General features: G+C 42.5%; 1 protein-coding gene across 1 annotated transcript in view; it reads left to right on the top strand.

Annotated features, from left to right (window-relative positions):
* PKD2L1 (polycystin 2 like 1, transient receptor potential cation channel) overlaps positions 1-20,320 on the top strand; it is a 30,868-nt gene that overhangs the window by 7,708 nt on the left and 2,840 nt on the right. The window contains exons 3-11 of the mRNA XM_059398347.1: positions 13,867-13,994; positions 14,454-14,707; positions 15,671-15,895; positions 16,061-16,289; positions 16,971-17,141; positions 17,324-17,505; positions 17,820-17,940; positions 18,693-18,791; positions 19,006-19,127. Of these exons, the coding sequence (XP_059254330.1) occupies positions 13,867-13,994; positions 14,454-14,707; positions 15,671-15,895; positions 16,061-16,289; positions 16,971-17,141; positions 17,324-17,505; positions 17,820-17,940; positions 18,693-18,791; positions 19,006-19,127 (1,531 nt within the window). The remainder of the gene's footprint in view (positions 1-13,866; positions 13,995-14,453; positions 14,708-15,670; positions 15,896-16,060; positions 16,290-16,970; positions 17,142-17,323; positions 17,506-17,819; positions 17,941-18,692; positions 18,792-19,005; positions 19,128-20,320) is intronic.

The raw sequence follows: 20,320 nt of genomic DNA, 5'->3' as shown, positions 1-20,320 counted from the left end.
TCAGTGATGTGGAATACCACGTCAAGGTATAAATTAGGAAAATACTGAAATGTAAAGTTAAATCCACTGGAAGCCTCAGATCTGAGAAAGCATCAGGTTAATGCTTATCAAGGATCAGAAAGACTGGGCCCTCTAGAAGCAGTTGCCAGGGATCAAGACTGGCCATGGGATCATGATTTCATGCTTTCCCTAGCATGCTCTATTACCCATGGCCCATCCAGACACAGAGAATTACAAAGTCCTTCTAGTACTAGGGTGAAGTCATCTGAGTCACCTCAACCTAAATAATAGGGATTTAGGTCCCACCACAGGCTTTGGCCTATATCTGCTGTAGCAGGATTCCCTGGTGCCCCAGAATTCCGAGGACCTGGATCACTGTTACAAGACTGGTGAGCCTGGACCTATCCTGTTGTCCAATGCTAGGCGACAACTTGTCATGTAGTTTTCCCACATATGGGGCTGTCATTGGTCTCTAGGAGTACTGTACATTTAAACACCAGCTCTTGGAATTAGGGAAGGAATTTTTACCAATAACTATGCTTTGATCAAGTACAGGAGAGCAGGCAGCTGTAGTTGATAAAGTCTAGATATTCTAGATTCTTGTAAATGAAACCAGTCTGGGGTTCGGCGATATAAGTAGCCAGAGAAAGAACATGGAGTTCACATTCATAAAGCATGAGTCTGAGTATTGACTCTTTCTTGCCAGCTGAATGGCTGTGTGCAGCTCATATAAATTTGAACTTCATGATTCATAGTGTTAAAAATAAAACCACAGATCCCAAATGGTGTCACTTATGTTAAGGCCCCATGTCAGTAAATCAAGACTTAATACCTATCAAGACTTAATACCTGGGCGCCTGGGTGGCTCAGTGGTTTAAGCCGCTGCCTTTGGCTCGGGTTGTGATCTCAGGGTGCTGGGATCGAGTCCCGCATCGGGCTCTCTGCTCAGCGGGGAGCCTGCTTCCCTCTGTCTCTCTCTGTCTGCCTCTCCATCTACTTGTGATTTCTCTCTGTCAAATAAATAAATAAATAAAATAAAAAAAAAAAAAAAAAAAAAAAAAAAAAAAAAAAAGACTTAATACCTTACCTAACTGCAGTTTCAACCACCCCACCCCCCAGAAGGTAACCTTTAACCAGTCAGCATTGGAATTTCTTGGTCAGCTCTAGGAAATGTGCTGAGAGATCCCTTCCATTCCCCATAGAAGGGCTACCTTGCCAAAAACAAGGGCTTCTTTGCTAATAATTTCCTTTTTTTCTACTCCCTCTGTACCTTTAGAAAACTTTCCTTTTCTGCAGCCCTTTGGATCTCCCCTCTACTTGCTAGATGGGAGACTGATGCATGGTTTAACTAATAAAGCTAATTGTATCATTAAAATTTATTTGATTGAATTGTGAAATTTAACATTAGGTAAACTGCTCATGGGCAAGGTCAGACCATATCTAATAAGCTACTGGGAGACATTGCATGGGAAAACACTTTGAAAACTATGGAACATGGGACACAGATAAGGGATTATAATAATATTGATAATTGTCTCTTTACACTATTAGGTGGTAGCAACAATAAATCTAGGATTTTGGGGTGCCTGGGTGGCTCAACGTGTTAAAGCCTCTGCCTTCAGCTCAGGTCCTGGGATTGAGCCCCACATCAGGCTCTGCTCAGCGGGGAACCTGCTTCCCCCTCTCTCTCTGCCTGCCTCTCTGCCTACTTGTGATCCCTCTCTCTGTGTCAGATAAATAAATAAAATCTTAAAAAAAAATAAATCTAGGATTTTAAGTTGAGGCAGATCATTAGGCCTGTGTGTAGGTTCTAGTCACAGATATAAGTTAAAGGGCAATGTTCTCAAAGATGCGCTCCAAGGAACTCTGGGGCTTCCTGAGGCCCTTTCCCTTACTAAATTACAAATTTGTGAGAGATCATATTTTCTGCATATACTTCAACAAAAACAGCCTATAGCAGCAGATTGAATTCTGAAGCGGATATGGGAATCCAGCAATCTTCTCTAAAGCCAGATATTTAAACAGACTTGCAAAAATGTTAAACGATCCCATTTTTCTCACTGAATTTATTTGTTTTGATTTAGAAAATAGTTGTTTTTCATAAAAATATATTGTTTATGTATATGTATATGGGGTTTGTTATTATTTTAACATGAACATCATTTTAACATAACTTTAACATAATAATAATTATTATAAATGTCTCATTTTTTTCTCAGTTTTAATTTCTATAAGGTAATTACTGTTAGTTATAACCCAAATAAAAACTTTTTGGAGTTCCTAATAATTTTTTAAGAGTTACAAAGGGGTTCTGAGAATGAGATGTTTGACAACCCCTGGTTTGGAGAATGAGTTTGAGTTTGAGGTAGTCAAATCAGATTCTTTCTTTTTTTTTTTTTTTTTTAAGATTTTATTTATTTATTTAACAGAGATCACAAGCAGGCAGAGAGGCAGGTAGAGAGAGAGAGAGGGAAGCAGGCTCCCCACCGAGGAGAGAGCCCGACATGGGACTTGATCTCAGGACCCTGAGATCATGACCTGAGCCAAAGACAGTGGCTTAACCCACTGAGCCACCCAGGCGCCCCAAGTCAGATTATTTCTTAGCATGGAGTGCTCAACAAATGAAATGTTGAGAGCTCATTAGCAAAGAGTTCAAACTAAGGACACGATCCTGGCTATTCACACATTCAATTCCTTCAGACTTTCACGAAGTCTCTATTACATAGCAGACTCTTCTAAAGGTTAAAGACTTTGAAATACAGGAGATACACCTTCTGCCTTCAAGGAGCAAAGGAAACCAATGTCTGTAAACCAGTAGTGACCTGCATTGCTACTGATGCTATGGCAGGTTGGGTGTGGCGGGGGGCGGTACTCCAGGATGATGGCAAGATGTTAGAGGACAAAATGTTCAGAGAGACCTGGGAACTCTTGTGGGTCTCAGAAACAGGCAACCATTCAAGTCTGAAGAGACCCAAAGTCATTGCCATTTGCTTGTGTTTTTTGTTTTGTTTTGTTTTAACATTACTGGCGCTTAGCCTGGAGAAGGCAGGGGTGGGAGCTAGAGCCAACTAAGGCCTCAGGCTATGAATATGCAAGAGCTTTGCCAGAGTCAGAGTTTGGGAGGGCAAGTATGAAAGGAAAATATAAAGCAGGGTTTCTCCTCATTTCATTACAAAAGAATTCTACCCCCTCTACCCCCAAACCATGGGAATATCTTTATTAAAAGTTTAACTACTATAGTTCTTGTTTTAAAAACAAGAGTCAAATAATATGGAAAATGTTAAAGGCCACTATTATTAAACACTATTAAGAGTCTGGTATATATAGGGGCGCCTGGGTGGCTCAGTCAGTTAAGCATCTGCCTTTGACTCACATCATGATCCCAGGGTACTGGCATCGAGCCCTGCAACCAGCCCTGCAACCAGCCCAGCAACCAGCCCAGCAACCAGCCCTGCATCGGGCTCCCTGCTCACTGGGGAGTCTGCTTATCCCTCTGCCCCTCCCACTCTCTGTCAAATAAAAAAATAAAATCCTAAAAGAGAGTGGTATACATAATTTTGGCCATTTTCTGAGCACATATAAATAAATATATTTGAATTTTAGGGAAATGCACCGGTTTTATAATCCTCTAGGGAATGCTCTGAGGATTTAACCCTTCTCTCATTTCTAAGTTGCAATTGTCTTCTGCCTACTTTCCATCTTAAGAAACAGGAGGCATTTGGAATCCAATTTTAAAGGACCTAATAGCCTGGGTGGCTCAGTGGGTTAAAGCCTCTGCCTTCAGCTCAGGTCATGATCTCAGAGTCCTGGGATCGAGCCCCGCATCGGGCTCTCTGCTCAAGCAGGGAGCTTGCTTCCGTCTCTCTCTCTTTGCCTGCTTTTCTGCCTACTTGTGATCTCTGTCTGTCAAATAAATAAATAAAAATCTTAAAAAAAATAAAATAAAGGACTTAATAGCATTAATTAGAATATGTGGGTGAAAGAAGGAATTGCCCAAGGAGAGCAGTAGCAATAAGAGGATTTGATTTCTTAATAGGGAACTTCCTACTAAGCAAAGGAAAAAGCGTTTTGTATACTCAGTAAATAATTTTAACCAAGAGCTCTGTGGTTAGATTTGACTTTTCTTAACATAGGAATTTTGTGCTGTTCATTTGTTAACTTCAACTCTTTCCCCCTAATTTTCTTAGAAAAATTCCTTTTCCAAAGTATCCACCTGCCATGGACGTAATCCTATAAAAAGCTTCTGTTTGGATATTGATTTAGCGGTAGTAACGGTGCGTAAATAAAATAGAAGTTTATTTCTTTCTCCCATAGCAAGCTAAACTGTGTAAGAAGCTCTGGACTGGGGGCACATGGGTGGATCAGTCCATGAAGCTTCCGACTCTTGATTTCGGCTCAGGTCATGATCTCAGGGTTGTGAGATGGAGCCCCGGTCAGGCTCCAGGCTGAGTGTACTGAAGCTCTGGACTGATGGGGGGATCCACAATCATGTAGGGCCCAGACTGCTTCTACCTCTTTGGGTTGTCATTCTCAACGTACGGCTTCTACCTCATGCTTCAGCTCCTGCTCTTATGTCCCTATTACAGCTATCAGGAAGTAAGAAAGTAGAAAGCACATTCCTTCCTTTTAATGGTATGAACCTGGAGTTTGAGTGGAAGCATACCACTCCACTCACATTCCATTGACAAGAACTTGTTCAAATAGTCACCGTTAACTAACTACAGGGGAGGCTGGGTAATGGGGCATTTAGTTCGGCAGTCATGTGCCTCTACATAAAATTGTGTGATCATGTAAGAAAGGGAAGGAAACTATTGGAGATGACTAGTAGTCTATGACAAACAGGGGGAGAAGAACTCTTGTTCATAGTTTGATGTGGGAGGGGCAAAAAGTAATGGAACCCAGAGAAACCAAGGTGCTTATAACCTCTCTGATAAAAAATCATCAGGGAGGCTGATGAGACCTGATTCTTTTCCATAGGGAGTGGGAACTAAAGTGTTTTCCTAAGTTATTATGAAACTATTATCAGATGCTGATGGGGAGGCATAAGAAGTGACTATTTCAAGGCATTGCATTTTACTTCACAAGAAAGAAGAATCAGCCTGTAAGAGTAAGAGTTCTATTCCCACTGGGAATGGAACAGTAGGAGTTCTATCCACACAATGAGTGTCAGGGCTGGGTTTGGAGGCAGAGGGAAGAGACCTCCAGATTTCTAGAGAAGCATCCTCCATACTTTTCCTCACAGCTATCCACTTAGGAAGGACTGAGTTTGAATTTCAAAAACTTGAAGGCACAGAGTTTCAAACAGATGAGTAGTATAGACATATAAAGGAATTATAATTATATAGTTGCTGGCAGAAGCACTCCAACTCTTCAGAGTTCTTTGTCAATTAGCTGACACTCTCCTGCCCAAGGAGAGTGTTGTTAGAAAATGACAGCTAAGTTCTATCACACGGTAATTAGGAACAAGAAAGGAACTCAGTAGCATATGATGGCCTATATGGTAAGCATCTGGGAAAGTAGGCACACAAAGCAACTGCTGACTTCTTGCTGTTGCCCTGAGCTGGGAAGGTCTTCCAACAGTTCAAAAGAGAGGACAATAATATTCAGGCTCTACTATAAACATTGGAATGGATAAAATCAGGTTATTATCCAAGCTCATGATAATGATGATTAATAATAATTATTATAGTCATACTTCTTTAATAATAATATATTTATGCCCCACCTGTGTCTAAAAGGAACCTAAGCCAGCTTACATCAAAAAGCACAGACACAATAAAATATAGTCCATTAGAACTATAATAAAAAAGACATAGCAAAAAAAAAAAGTGGTGAAAGGGGAGAAAGAGAACTGGTACCAGAAAACCCAAGATAAACAAAAGTATAGCAAATAAGAATAACGCCTGAGGTTCCTGGCAACCAAAGCAAGAAGACATAAATAGGTTGCTCTGTTCTCACTGGTACTAAGAAAAAGCACACCACTTAATAAGGAGACATTAGCTCTAGGAAGATTTGGCTTTGTTGGATTTTATATGAGTCAAGGAATATAATAATAGATAAAAGCAATATCCAAGACTGATGCTACTTCTTTTTTGACTGTGTTTTATATCTGCCTCCTTTAAAATCCATATTAAATCCTTGTTCTTAAAGCATTCTTAGGAGTAGGGATATATTTGTATACTGTACATACATATGTACATATACAATTTTGCATTCTGTGTTTACTACCATTTCAATGGCTGTGTAATACTCCATTAAGTGGCTCACTGATATCATAGTTTCTTTCAATATTGTCTCTTTGTAAGACATTTAGGTTGTTTACAATCTTTCGATACTATGAACAACCCAGGTCATGTTTTTGGGCATATGAGTTTTTCCTTCTTTGGGACTTAGCTATGTCAGAGTATGACTCTTTTTTATTTTTTTTTTAAGATTTTATTTATTTATTTGAGAGAGAGACAGTGAGAGAGAACATGAGCGAGGAGAAGGTCAGAGAGAGAAGCAGACTCCCCGTGGAACTGGGAGCCCTATGCGGGACTCGATCCCGGGACTCCGGGATCATGACCTGAGCCGAAGGCAGTTGTCCAACCAACTGAGCCACCCAGGTGTCCCCAAAGTATGACTCTTGATACAGATTTATACACAATTATATGTTTATACCAGAATGAAGGAATTTGGAGCTTCCTTTAAGATGGTTATATTTTGAGTTTACCAAATGCTTTTTGTAATTCACGTCCTAACTCAGATATTAGACTCTTCAAATAGAGTTTTCTTATAAGAAAGCCTTATAAACTTGTGTAAAATACTAAAAATTGGGGGACACCTGGGTGACTCAGTGGATTAAGCCTCTGCCTTCGGCTCAGGTCGTGATCCCAGGGTCTTGGGATCGAGCCCCTCGTTGGGCTCTCTGCTCAGCAGGGAGCCTGGTTCCCTTCCCCTCTCTCTGCCTGCCTCTTTGCCTACTTGTGATCTCTGTCTGTCAAATAAATAAATAAAATCTTAAAAAAAAATACTAAACATTTGGCTTGATTTTTGGAAGGAGAGTCAGAGTCCCTGATTAGAAAGATTTGAGTGATAGAGGGTATGGTAATGTATTGCATAGTGGCTAAATTCTTGGTCTTTGGAGTAAGGCAGACCTGAGTTTGAATCCAACTTCTGTTTACCTGCTATATGATCTTTGGACAAGTTATTTAATAGCATAAAATGCAGATGGTAGTTCCTACTTTATGAAGTTTTTATGGGCTTATTGGATAATGTGTGCAAAAACCAGTGTACAATAAGTGTCAGTGATGTCAATTATTGTTATTATTCAGCAACTGTGAATTCGATCTGAGGCTTAGGTTATAAAGCATGATGTAGTGTATGCAAGAGAACTTGATTTCTGCCCAAGAGAATAAAAATCAGTTACTCTGTGCTGCGTGGTGAGACCAACACCTTGTCTCTGATTCTTCTTCTTCTTCTTTTTTAAAGATTTTATTTATTTATTTGGCAGAGATCACAGGTAGGCAGAGAGGCAGGCAGGGATGGGGTGGCGTGGGAACAGGCTCCCTGCTGAGCAGAGAGCCCAATGCAGGGCTTGATCCCAAGACCCCAAGATCACGACCTGAGCCAAAGGCAGAAGCTGAACCCACTGAGCCACCCAGGCATCCCTTGACTCTTCTTGACAATGTTCTCATACAGTCATTGTCCAGTGTCTGAAAACTTCCTGCAATGAGGCCCTTACTATATTTAAAAGTTAGTAATGTACTGATACACAGACATTCCATATACTGAGTCAAATTCTGATTCCTTCCTGTTTCCCCTCATTCCCTGGTCTAGTGTTGCCTTTTGAAGTGGAGCAATTCCACTCCTTCACTGGACCTTCAAGGAAGGAACCAGGGAGGCCCCTTGCAGGAGCCCCTCCATGTGATCCTCAGCAGGTAGTCCGCGTTGACATTCTCAGGGATGAAATGGATGTTTGTGAAGTGGTCCATTTCATAATTTGAAAGCGCAAAGTGGTCAGGAAATTCTTCCTTTGGTGGAGTTTACTCCATAATTTGATAATGTTCCTCCTATAACTTCTACTCCTTGGATATAGCTCAGTCCTACGAACAGAACAGAATTAGTTTGCTGTGGGAGCAGTTAGATTTGCATTGGAATCCTGGCTCTTGGGCGAGTTTCTTCAGCTATTTGCAACTGGAAAATAGGGATGATAATAATAGACACACACACACACACACACACACACACACACACACACACACGGTGCTGTTGTAGAGTTAAATGAAATAGGCACGTCAGGATGTCAGGATGTCAGGCACTTTGCATAGGGCATAAAATAAATGTTCTGAGGTAATAAATGGCTACTCTGGTCTATTATTTCTCCTGATATGGAGAACGATGATGGATACACTGAGTGGATGGATGGAATGGATACATTGAGTCCCAATCAGATTCAGAAACCTCTGAACCAGATGTTCTAATTAGATAAGCTGGTTTTCCATGGTAAGGTCAAATGATTTACCTGAAAGGAAATTAAGAGGGTGGAGTGGGGGAAAGGAGACAGCAGGTAAGATCATTGAGTTGGTTTCAATCTTTTTTCTCCTACAATATGCTGGAGGGATGTGGTCAGCTCCCATGACTGCCAGTGGCTCCATAGAACAATAGACTCAGTGGTTTTCCCTTGGGGTGAGGACGAGGTCCTCTAAGAGGTCTAGGTAGTTTGTAAAACCTTTCCTATCCCTCCCTATCTCAGAAGGAAGGTTCTGACAGCCTCTTGGGAAAGAAGTTATTTCTTCTTCCTCACTCCCACTCATGAGAATCATGGAGACAGGCACTGGGAAACACCCTGCCTTCTTGACAACTCTATCAAAGACAAGTGGGATTATGTAGCAACAGGTCAAGGCAGTGGTTCTATTATGGTCCCAGAACCAGTAACAGCAACATTACATGGGAATGTATTGGAAATGAAAATTATTGAGTTCCATCCTATAGCAGACTGTGTTTTAATAAGCCTTCCAAGTAATTCTGATACATGCTGCAGTCACCATAACATATTTTGATGGGGAGAGACATAAGAGACATAAGATTTCACATAATCTAGCAATCCTGGACTTTTTCTGCCCTGCTTCTGGGTTCAGATTGCAGTAACCTCCAAGCCTGATACTCATCTGATGTTCTGGATGGTTAGCATATAGGAAGATTGAGCTGTGCTATCAACATTTCTACCATCATGTTGTGTAAGAGTTACTGACCAACTGTACTTGCTCCCTAGGGCAGCTAAGGACTAGCTTTGTTTCTCTTACCCAAGACTATTAATTTATTACTCTCTTTGGACTGAGGAACATTCCAGCCTCCTTCCAACAACTATTAAATAGGAATTATTCTTGACTATTTTAGTGACTTTGCTGCCAGGTGTCAAATATGGAGTCATAATACTTTATTTTCTTTGAAAACTATTAATTTGTTTCATTCTACTCCTTTTGTGGTTCCCCCACCACACTTTTGGTTTAGCCCAACAAACACTTATTGAGGAAAATATTAAATACCGGGCACTTTGCTAAATGAATGAAACGTAGTCCTTGTCTCCTGAGGAGCATATGATGGGGTGACTTGAACTAATTGTTAAGCACTCACTGTGTTCAATGCATTCTAAAGACATCATCTTTCATCTTTATAATATTACAAGAAAGATATTGTGTTCTCCCATTTAGTAATGAGGAATCTGAGGCTCAGAGCCCAAGACTATACTGTAAGTGACAGAGCTAGGATTTGAACATAGGTCAATCTGGCTCCTAGGCTCATGCTCACTCGACAACAATGAATTCATTCTGAGTGTATACATGAGCAGGACAGGTCAGAATACTATTACATCTTCTCTTTTGTATAATTAAATTTTAAATGTTAAGATGTACTAAAAAAAAAAAAGTTCATTCTGGGGACATCTGGGGGGCTCAGTGGGTTAAGCCTCTGCCTTCGACTCAGGTCATGATCTCAGGATCCTGGGATCAAGCCCTGCATCGGGCTCTCTGCTCAGCAGGGAGCCTGCTTCCCTACCTCTCTCTGCCTGCCTCTCTGCCTACTTGTGATCTCTCTCTCTGTCAAACAAATAAAATAAAAAATCTTAAAAAAAAAAAGTTCATTCTGGGACATCTTTCTCAATAGGTGGTGTTTTTTTTTTTTTAATATTTTATTTATTTATTTGACAGATAGAGATTACAAGTAGGCAGAGAGGCAGGCAGAGTGGCGGGGGGAAGCAAGTTCCCCGCGGAGCAGAGAGCCCATGTGATGCAGGGGCTTGGGGCTTGATCCCAGGACCCTGGGATCATGACCTGAGCCGAAGGCAGAGGTTTTAACCCACTGAGCCACCAGACGCCCCTCAATACGTGTTTTTTTTTTTTTTTAAGATTTTATTTATTTATTTGACAGGCAGAGATTACAAGTAGGCTGAGAGGCAGGCAGAGAGAGAGAAGGAGGAAGCAGGCTCCCTGCCGAGCAGAGAGCCCGATGCGGGGCTCGATCCCAGGACCCTGGGATCATGACCTGAGCCGAAGGCAGAGGCTTTAACCCACTGAGCCACCCAGGCGCCCCTCAATACGTGTTTTTGAGGATAGACACCAATGACCCAGCAAGGTGTTTCACATGTTAGACTTTGAGTAATGTTTGCTTAATGAATATAAAATGTGTCTTTAGAATAATCAGGTTGGTAGACTGTAATATGTTCTACCAAGTGTCTATCTGGGGTATGAGATATAGTAATTTGAATTTCAGAGAGGTGGGGGTGTGGCTAAGCATCCCTCATCTCCTAAGACAAGTAAAAAATTTGCTGAAATAAGAATTAACAGGGAAGAGAAGGTATCTGGGTAGAGAAGGTATTGAATAGGTAGTACACAAGGCATAAACCATAATTTACAAAGTTTTATTTTTTTTTTAGAAGATTTTATTTATTTATTTGACAGAGAAAGATCACAAGTAGGCAGAGAGGCAGGCGGGGGGGGGGGAAGCAGGCCCCCCACTGAGCAGAGAGCCTAATTCGGGACTCGATCCCAGGACTTTGAGATCATGACCTGAGCCGAAGGCAGCAGCTTAACCCACTGAGCCACCCAGGTGCCCCAATTTACAAAGTTTTAAAATGGTTTCTTGGTCTTTTCTGTTTACATGTACTTCAATTAAAAAGTTACAAAGAATACTGAATTTCTGAGTGTCAGTGGGCATTTGACCAGGTGAAATCATTTCTCTCAAAAGACATAGTCTTTACTACTTGGGTAATAATCAGAGATGTTATGCTTCCATAATGGTTGACAACCAGTTCAGAGCAAGTTCATTCTGAGTATAATTTACAACTGGAGAAATGGAAGAGAAAAAGTTACAGCAAGGAGTACCACCTAGTGGCCATCAAGAAGCTGCAACAATTTAATCAGGCTTTGGCATTAGGAAAAATTCAGCACACCGACCATCCTTCTAACTCTGTTGTGCGCTCTCAGCAGACAGAAGTTTGACTTCCAAACCATTTTCTAGATCTGGAAAAGTTGAGTGAGAGTCCTCCAGATACTATGCACAGGTAATCACAGATTTTAGTCAGAGAGAATTGAAGTTGTTTCTTGGACTTAATAGAGTGGAATGGGGAAATGTGAAATCATAATGCTTCCTTCGCTGATTTCCCCCTGGAAAAGTGTGATATTGCTTGTGCCCAATCCATGACCACTCATCAGTCCCTCTTTCCTACAAGACTATAGATGAGCTCCAGGAGAGGTAGGAACAAATGCGACTCAAAATTTGAAAAGGAAAAATTTTTTTAAACGATTTTATTTATTAGAGAGCATATACGTATGAGAGAGAGAGAAAGAGTGTGTGTCTGTGTGTGTGTGTGTGTGTGTGTGGCAGAGAGAGAGAGAGAGAGAGCAGGGGCAGGGGGAGAGGAAGAAACAGACTTCCCACTGAGCAGGGAGCCCAACATGGAACTCTATCCCGGGACCCTGGGATCATGACCTGAGGTGAAGGCAGATGCTTAACCAACTGAGCTACCCAGGCACCCCTGAAAAGGAAAATTCCTAAAGAGAATTGCTCACAAGAGACTGACAAATCCTACTTTAATTTTTTTATGTAATTCTAGACTTACAGAAAAGTTGCAGGAATAATACAAATAATTCTTATATATATTTCCCAAGTACATACATTTTACCATGCTTACATTTCTTTTATTGCTCTCTTTCTCTCTCTTCACACACACACACACACACACACACACACACACACACACACACATGCATGCACACACACACAATCTGAGAATAAATTACAGATGTGATGCCCTGTTGTTTCTAAATACTTTAATGTGTAACTCTAAAAATAAGGACATTCTCTTACTAAAGTCAGGAAATTATCATTGATTCGGTATTATCATCTAATGAACAGACCTTATAATTTCATCAATTATTCTACTCATAGACTTTATAGTAAAAGAAAAAAAATTATTGCCCAGGATTTAATCCTAACTAAATGCACATATTACACTTGGTTTTTATGTTTCTTCAGTATTTTAAAATCTAGAACAATTCTTTAGTATTTCTTTATCTTGCAGGACTTGGCTAAGAAATTAAGCAACAATATCATATACTAACAAATTTTAAGCTATAGAAACAACAAAAGTCTATGAGTTCATGCTGATACATATAAATGACTAACTAAATGAGGAAGAAGGGAAAGTTCTTCCTTTTTTTTTTTTGAAAGTTTTTTTTAAAGATTCTAACTAACAAATGCAGAAGGAATGATGTAATGGAATGAGAAAAATCACAACTTGACAACCATGGTAGCAATAATCAGGCAAAAGTCATTAATGGATATTAAAACTAGTAGGTAAAAGATTGATGAGTAATAGGATATTTACACAATTTCAAAGTATTTCCCCACAAAATACATACGAATTACAAAGAGAAAAATAATTTTACATTGGAGAAAGCTGGAAGACACTGCCTTAACAAGGGATGAAATTTAACATCACTAGTAATGATACAGTTAGATGATGTGTACCTTCTGATAGGAAGCTCTGAGAAGGACAAACATCACTTTTTGGGTATTCTTTGCCAAATGTATAACCTGATTTTAAACACAAGAAAACATCAAACAAATCTAAATTGGGGAATAGTCTATAAAAGAAATGGCTTATATTCTTCAAATACAGAATTTTAACTGAGAAAACTAATAGCTTCCCTTGATAGCCCAACTTTAGACTGGATGTATGGGTTAGGGTGGATAAGGAAGATTCAGTTCTTCAGGGCAAAAGTCAGGTCGTTCTTTGATCTGGGGATGCTCTGAGTCCTTCCATCAGGAGACAACTGTGCCCATCAGGATGCCCTGGAGCCAGAGGAGTTATGCCTTTCACCCTATTCCCATTGCTATGGAGTCACTGACTCCAAGATCCAGGAGACCACATCTCCATTGTAAGGTGTTTGGCCAGGACCTTGGAGTACTTTAGAATTCAGAGGTACTTTCCCAAGGGCATAGATATAGGACAAATGAAAGGAAGCACTACCTGGTGCAGAAGATGGAAATATCTTGGTTCTGGGCAATAAGAACTAGGAATTTAAACTGCTTAAGAAGAGAAAAATTAATTTTCAGAATGACAATATGAAGAGACAATTTCTGAGTGGAGTTCAGTCTTTCTGAGGTAAGTTGAGAGTAGAGGAGGAGACCTTGTAGTCTACCATATTCCCTGGGTTCCCCAATGCCCTATTAGCCTTCCCAACCAAATTTAGGGGTGGGTAGGTCCAATGGGGTCCCAACTAGGTAGGCATCTCTGGCCCCAAGGCAAATGGGCTTTCCTGTCTCCTCTGGAGAATGGATATGGGAAGCAGTGAGCAGGACACAGTCTCTTGGGTTGGTTTCTAGTGACCTATGGAATGACAAGCTCCAGTGCCTATTATTATACCAAAGTGATGTCCGAGCTCTTCTTACATACCCCGTCAGACACCGGAGTCTCCTTCCAAGCCATCAGCAGCATGGCGGACTTCTGGGACGTGAGTATGAGATCACCTCTACCTCTCTCCTCTCCTTTTCAATGGCCTGAAGCATAAAGTCACAGGCCAGGCCTCAGGAATGTCAGACAGTAGACCAGGCCATATCCAGAGACCAGATCATTCTGGGACAAGGCTAAGTCAAAGGGTCAAGCAAGAATCAATGGGTCAGACTAGAGCTTAGGTGAAGGTAGATGAGAGACTGGGATGATGGTCAGGAAGTCAAGCCAGTAGTTAAATTAGTATTGAGAGTCAGAGGTAAGGCTGAACTTCAAAATGCATTTTGAATAAAGGATAGCACCACATCAGGTCAAGAACTGGTCAAGGTTCACAGGTCAGCTGAGGAGTCCAACAGAAGCAGATTAGAGACAAGCTGGAAAGTCAAGGAGTGAAAGCAAATGTCATTCCAAGAATAAAGTTCAGGATGAGGCAGGGTCAAGTTCAACCCAGCTTGTGGTCTAGTTTGCCCAGGGCCCACTACTGGACAGTTTGTATTGGACCAAATGGTACAACAACCAGAGCCTGGGCCATGGCTCCCACTCCTTCATCTACTATGAGAACCTGCTGCTGGGGGTTCCAAGGCTACGGCAGCTGAGGGTCCGCAATGACTCCTGTGTGGTCCATGAGGACTTCCGTGAGGACATTTTGAGCTGCTACGACGTCTACTCTCCAGACAAGGAAGAGCGTCTCCCCTTTGGGCCTCTCAATGGCACAGCGTGAGTGAGTCCCTCTACCAATGTTGCTGGGCTTGCTTCTCTGAGCCACCATCCCGAGGTTTAGGAACCATTTCCACTTAGTCTTAAAGAGCCTTAGGGGAGTGGAGGGTGGGGAGCATCTCTCTAGAGTCCCATCTGTGACTGTTTGGAGATCTTTGTTTTGGTTACTCAGGAACAGAGAAGGTACATTAGCAAACAGACCCATAGCTGCTAGACTCCTTTCCACACACAGATAGCAGTCCCATTTGCCATACTCTGGAGGCAGTCCTGCCAGAGAAAGCATCCTTTCTTGCCCAGATGTTCTTAGAGGTACAGAGCATGGATGAGACACTGATGTTGCCACTTAAGTCATTACTGCAAAATCTGACCCTTGGACCAGATATGGGGAAGCAGTGAGCAGGACTGGGGAAGCAGCAAGAGGTTGAAGATGGATAAAGAATTATGAAAGAAGGGGGAAAAGGATGGGTAAGATATGGAAGAAGGGTAAGGATGGAAGCGCTCCGGGAGGAAATTTGTGGACAGAACAAGAATCATGGGGCAAAGCAGCCAGGTGCACAACCACGAGAGCAGAAAGGGTCTTTTTTGGGTTATATGAGCCAGGTGTTTCCCTAGTGTGGACTACTCAGTCTGGGATCAAAAGTAGGGCATGGGTTTGTCATCTATAGTTTTGGGGGACATGATGAGAAATCAGGAGATTTATATTTGAGTTTCAGTTCAGCCACCAACTAGCTGGATTATCTCAGACATTTCTGAGTAGTAGGTTCCTCATCTTCAAATGTGGATATTATTTACCCTCCTTTCTCACATAGTTGTTAGTATCAAGCAAGATAATATATGTGAAATGTATATATAATATATATGAAACTGTGAAGTCCAGGTGATCATAAAGTGTTGCCTTGCCTTGGGAGATCAGCTTTTGGACTGGCTCAGACCTCTCTGCTCAGATGGCATCTTCTATGACAGGTGGACATACCATTCACAGGATGAGCTGGGGGGCTCTTCTCACTGGGGCCGATTGACAAGCTACAGTGGAGGTGGCTACTATCTGGACCTTCCAGGATCGCGGCAGGCCTGTGCAGAGGCACTCCAGGACCTTCAGGAGGGCCTATGGCTAGACAGGGGCACTCGGGTGGTCTTCATCGACTTCTCAGTCTACAATGCTAATATAAATCTTTTCTGTGTTTTGAGGTGGGTCCCCTTTCCCTATTTTCTCTCCATCCATGGTTCCTGGTTCCTTTCTATGCTTGAGCCCCCTCCTTAAACTTGTACTCTATAGTGGAGGTGTGGAGGAGAGGGGATGGGAAGAACTATCCCAGTCCAGGCTTCACCGGGGATCTTCCTCTCTTCCAACAGACTGGTGGTAGAATTTCCAGCTACAGGAGGTGCCATCCCATCCTGGCAAATTCGCACAGTTAAGCTGATCCGCTATGTCAGCACCTGGGACTTCTTTATCATTGGCTGTGAAGTCATCTTCTGCATCTTCATCTTCTACTATGTAGTTGAGGAGATCCTAGAGCTCCATATCCACCGGCTTCGTTACCTCAGCAGCATCTGGAACATTCTGGACCTGGTGGTTATCTTGGTGAGGGATAGATATCTTATACTTGGGACATATTAGAAGGAGGAAGGGGCTCTATGCTGTTGGGGTCTCCAAGTTCTTCCTTTTGGAGTGTCAAGTTTTCTTTATGACTTCTGGTCAAGTCACTGTGTTAAAGCTCCCAAAGCCAGAGGCTGATGATGTTCCCCTGGCTCAGCTCCTGGGAAAACCCTGTCTCCCAAATGCCCTCTCCCTCTGACCTGTGATCAAGCTGACCTGTGAAACTTTTCTTTATGTACTTGTTATTTTGTTCCTCTTCTGCCTTTTGCCTTTATGACCTGTCCCTCTGGAACCCCTATGTTCTCTCTTCTCTTCTATTGAAATATTCTGCCTCTTCTCTTCCTCTTCCTCCTATGAACAGGTCATATTAATTTCTTGACCAATGCTAAGAAGTGGCTGGAGAAATAAAATTACTTGGCTCCAATTCTCTGTGATCCTTTATAACCTACATATTTACTACTGGCTCCATAGCCTTCTCCTTGGAATTAGGACATTCCCCTATCACCCTATTCAGTTCCATTTGAACCTGAAATAGTCAACAACTTGGAAGGGAAGGATTTTTTTTTTTCCCACTTGACTTACTTACCCCAGATCCCCTAGGACCTTATCATTGAACTTCCCTTGAAATCCCGACTTCTCTGACACCTCTGACCTCTGTGATGACAGCTATCCATTGTGGCTGTGGGCTTCCACATATTCCGAACCCTTGAGGTGAATCGGCTGATGGGGAAGCTCCTGCAGCAGCCAAACATGTACGCTGACTTTGAGTTCCTCGCCTTCTGGCAGACACAATACAACAACATGAATGCTGTGAACCTCTTCTTTGCCTGGATCAAGGTACGTTGGGATCCCTCACCCCCAGCAACACCTCAGGGCACTCATTTTCCCTCCCTCGGTACTTGTCTCATTTTCCTGGTCTGGTTTGGCAACTCTGGTGACCTCCATAGGTCCCTGGAGTGGACTATTCAAAGCTTTTCTCTCTTTTTCCTTAACTGCTTGGTTCAACATGGCCCTTCCAGATATTCAAGTACATCAGCTTCAACAAAACCATGACGCAGCTCTCCTCCACGCTGGCCCGCTGTGCCAAGGACATCCTGGGCTTTGCTGTCATGTTCTTCATTGTTTTCTTCGCCTATGCCCAACTCGGCTACCTGCTTTTTGGAACCCAAGTGGAAAACTTTAGTACTTTCATCAAGTGCATGTGTGTGTCTTGGCCCCTTCACTCCTCCCTGGCCCCTCACCCTCTGGCTCTGTGAGTGTGTGTATCCTTGGGGAAGCTGGTGTATGTGTGCAGGCATGTCTGTGGTTAAAGCATCTGTGTGAGGATCTCCAGAAGCTCTGGTGTGTGTGCTCAAGTATGTCTGTACCCCATTCTGTCTTTATCAGCTTGGAAGTGCAATGAGAGGTCTGTCTGAGTTCACCAAAGAGCAACAATTAGGAAAGTGGCTTGGGGGTATGAATAGGGGTCAGGGTTATGATTAGGCTCTGGGTGAAGCCCAGAACCTTGTCTCTCAGTTTCACTCAGTTCCGGATCATCCTTGGGGACTTTGACTACAATGCTATTGACAATGCCAACCGTATCCTGGGACCTGCCTACTTTGTCACCTATGTCTTCTTTGTCTTCTTCGTGCTCCTGGTGAGGGTCCCTCTGAGAGGTGGGGAATTGGGAGCCTGAGGGGTGGAGACATAAAGGACCTGAGGGTGAGGTTTTGCCCCCGACCAGGTTCTCTACCCAGGTTTAAGATGGGCATCTCAAATCATGGGTGGAGAATGAGGTGGGGGAGCTCTGGGTCTCCTAAAAGCTGGCTAATGTACTCAATTTTGCTAGCACAGCCAGGCAATTTGCAGAGTATCAGGGAACATGCAGGCTCCCTCAGTAAAGTGAAACCTCTATTCTTCAAGGATAGAAAGGGAGAGAAACGTGCCCCATGAATAGAAGTGGTTGAACTTAGAAGCTTCTATATCTATTCTCTCCTTCCTCTAGGACTAACTGGCTATTTCTATCACCGTTGCTTTATACTATCTCTTTCTCTCTGTCAACTAGGAAAGATCTGGGTTTAATATTTATTAACAAAGCCAGTAGGTTTCTTTATTTGATCATGGTTAGGGATAGATGGGTTAGATTTGGGTTAGATGGTAAAGATTGCAAAACTGTACTCTTAGTGAATAGTTGGCCCTTATATGGAGGTGAACTCTTGCATATGGTGGGGTACTGTTGTAGTCAGGTTGTTGCAAAGCAACTGAGTGAGGAGAGCAGGTGGATGAGGGAGCTTGATCCATCCCTAACAGGATTGTGCTGAACAGGGATCTTGGGGCCCTGAGATGTGGGGGTTAGTGGGCTGCAGAGCTCCAATTGAAAGCAGATCCAGGTTCCCTCTTTATCTCCAGAATATGTTCCTGGCCATCATAAATGACACATATTCAGAGGTCAAGGAAGAGTTGGCTGGACAGAAGGATGAGCTGCAACTTTCTGACCTCCTGAAACAGGTAACCACTCAGTATCCTTGAGCCACACATCTGAGTCAAAGTCAAGGTCCAAGGCTCTGTGTCCTGGTCTGTTTCTGACTGGCATAGGACCCTGTGCCCACCCTTGTGTGGTTTTGACTTATCCCTGGAAGCTTGGCATCCTGTGGGTAGGGAAGGGGGCAGGAGATGATGAGAAGGCTATGGGAACTGGTACCTGTCTCCTTTTCCCTTACAGGGCTACAACAAGACCCTACTGAGGCTGCGTTTGAGGAAAGAGCGGGTTTCAGATGTACAGAAGGTCCTGCAGGGTGGGGAGCAGGAGATCCAGTTTGAGGATTTCACCAACACCCTGAGGGAGTGAGCAACCAGAGATCCAACCTTCTCTGATATTGTTCTATAAGTCCTTGGCCCTCAAACATATACCCTTTGCCTAAAAACCTTGGATATTGGCCAATGGGCCTACAACCTTGGCTTATGGCATTTAATTTTGGCCTATAGATATCTGATTCTGACCTTCAGAATTGTGCCCTTGGTTTAAAGTTCTCTGACCATATTCTAGAACATTCTGGACCCCACTAAACATTGCTTAGGACTAACATAATAATATAATTTCTTCATCATTACATTACATTTCTCACTCCCACAAAACTCGTTGGTTCTGTGCTCCCCAACAAATACTGGCCTATTCTCCTAGCCTTTCTGTTTCCCAGGTAAACATAGGAACAAACACTGAACAAATATATTGTAAGCACCAGTTGTGAGCCAGGCAGTGAGTAGGGCACACTATAAATTAGACAAAATCTTTGTTCTCCAGGAGCTCATACACCTGTAAGCAAATAAACTGAATCACAGAACAAGTTCAACAAAAAAAATGATTAGAAGAGAGTGAGCCCAAACAAAGAGAGTTTTCAATTCTATTTTTGAGCTTAAGGGAAGGCTTCCTGGAAGAGGTGATGTATGAATACCTACAGGAGGATGAATAGCCTACAAGTAGACAAGCAGGGGAAGTCCATTCCAAGAGATGAAAACATATACAAAGGCATGGAGGTGTTAAGTTGAACAACATGTATAGGAATAATAAGCAGCTAAGCAATGCTATGTATCAAGTAAAAGTGGGGGATAGAAGGAGAGGAGACCAGTGGAATAAACAAGGGCTACATTGGGAAAGACCTTGAATACCACCATTCTGTCCAAAGAATAGGGTGCTCAGTAGGGATTTTAAGAAGAGAAGGGGTGTATTTAGACCTGTACTTTAGAATGACTATTTACTATAGTTGCATTATAGAGGATGGATTTCAGGGGAAGAGGGTAAAGGGGAAACCTTTTACCCAGGCACGCAGAGCATGAAATCACTGAGCTCACAGCCGCCTTCACCACGTTTGATCAAGATGGGAATCACATCCTTGGCAAGAAAGAGCAAGAACAAATGCAACAGGACCTGGAGGACAAGAGGGTGGCAGTTGGGGGCATGGGTTATTTAGGGGCAGAGATTTTTCAATAATTCCTATAGAACATTAGGAGGGCCTGAACCTTGTCAGCAAGACTAAGAG

Source organism: Mustela nigripes, chromosome 4, assembly GCF_022355385.1.
Source record: "Mustela nigripes isolate SB6536 chromosome 4, MUSNIG.SB6536, whole genome shotgun sequence".
Taxonomy (NCBI): domain Eukaryota; kingdom Metazoa; phylum Chordata; class Mammalia; order Carnivora; family Mustelidae; genus Mustela; species Mustela nigripes.
This window is presented reverse-complemented; position numbering and strand designations above follow the sequence as displayed.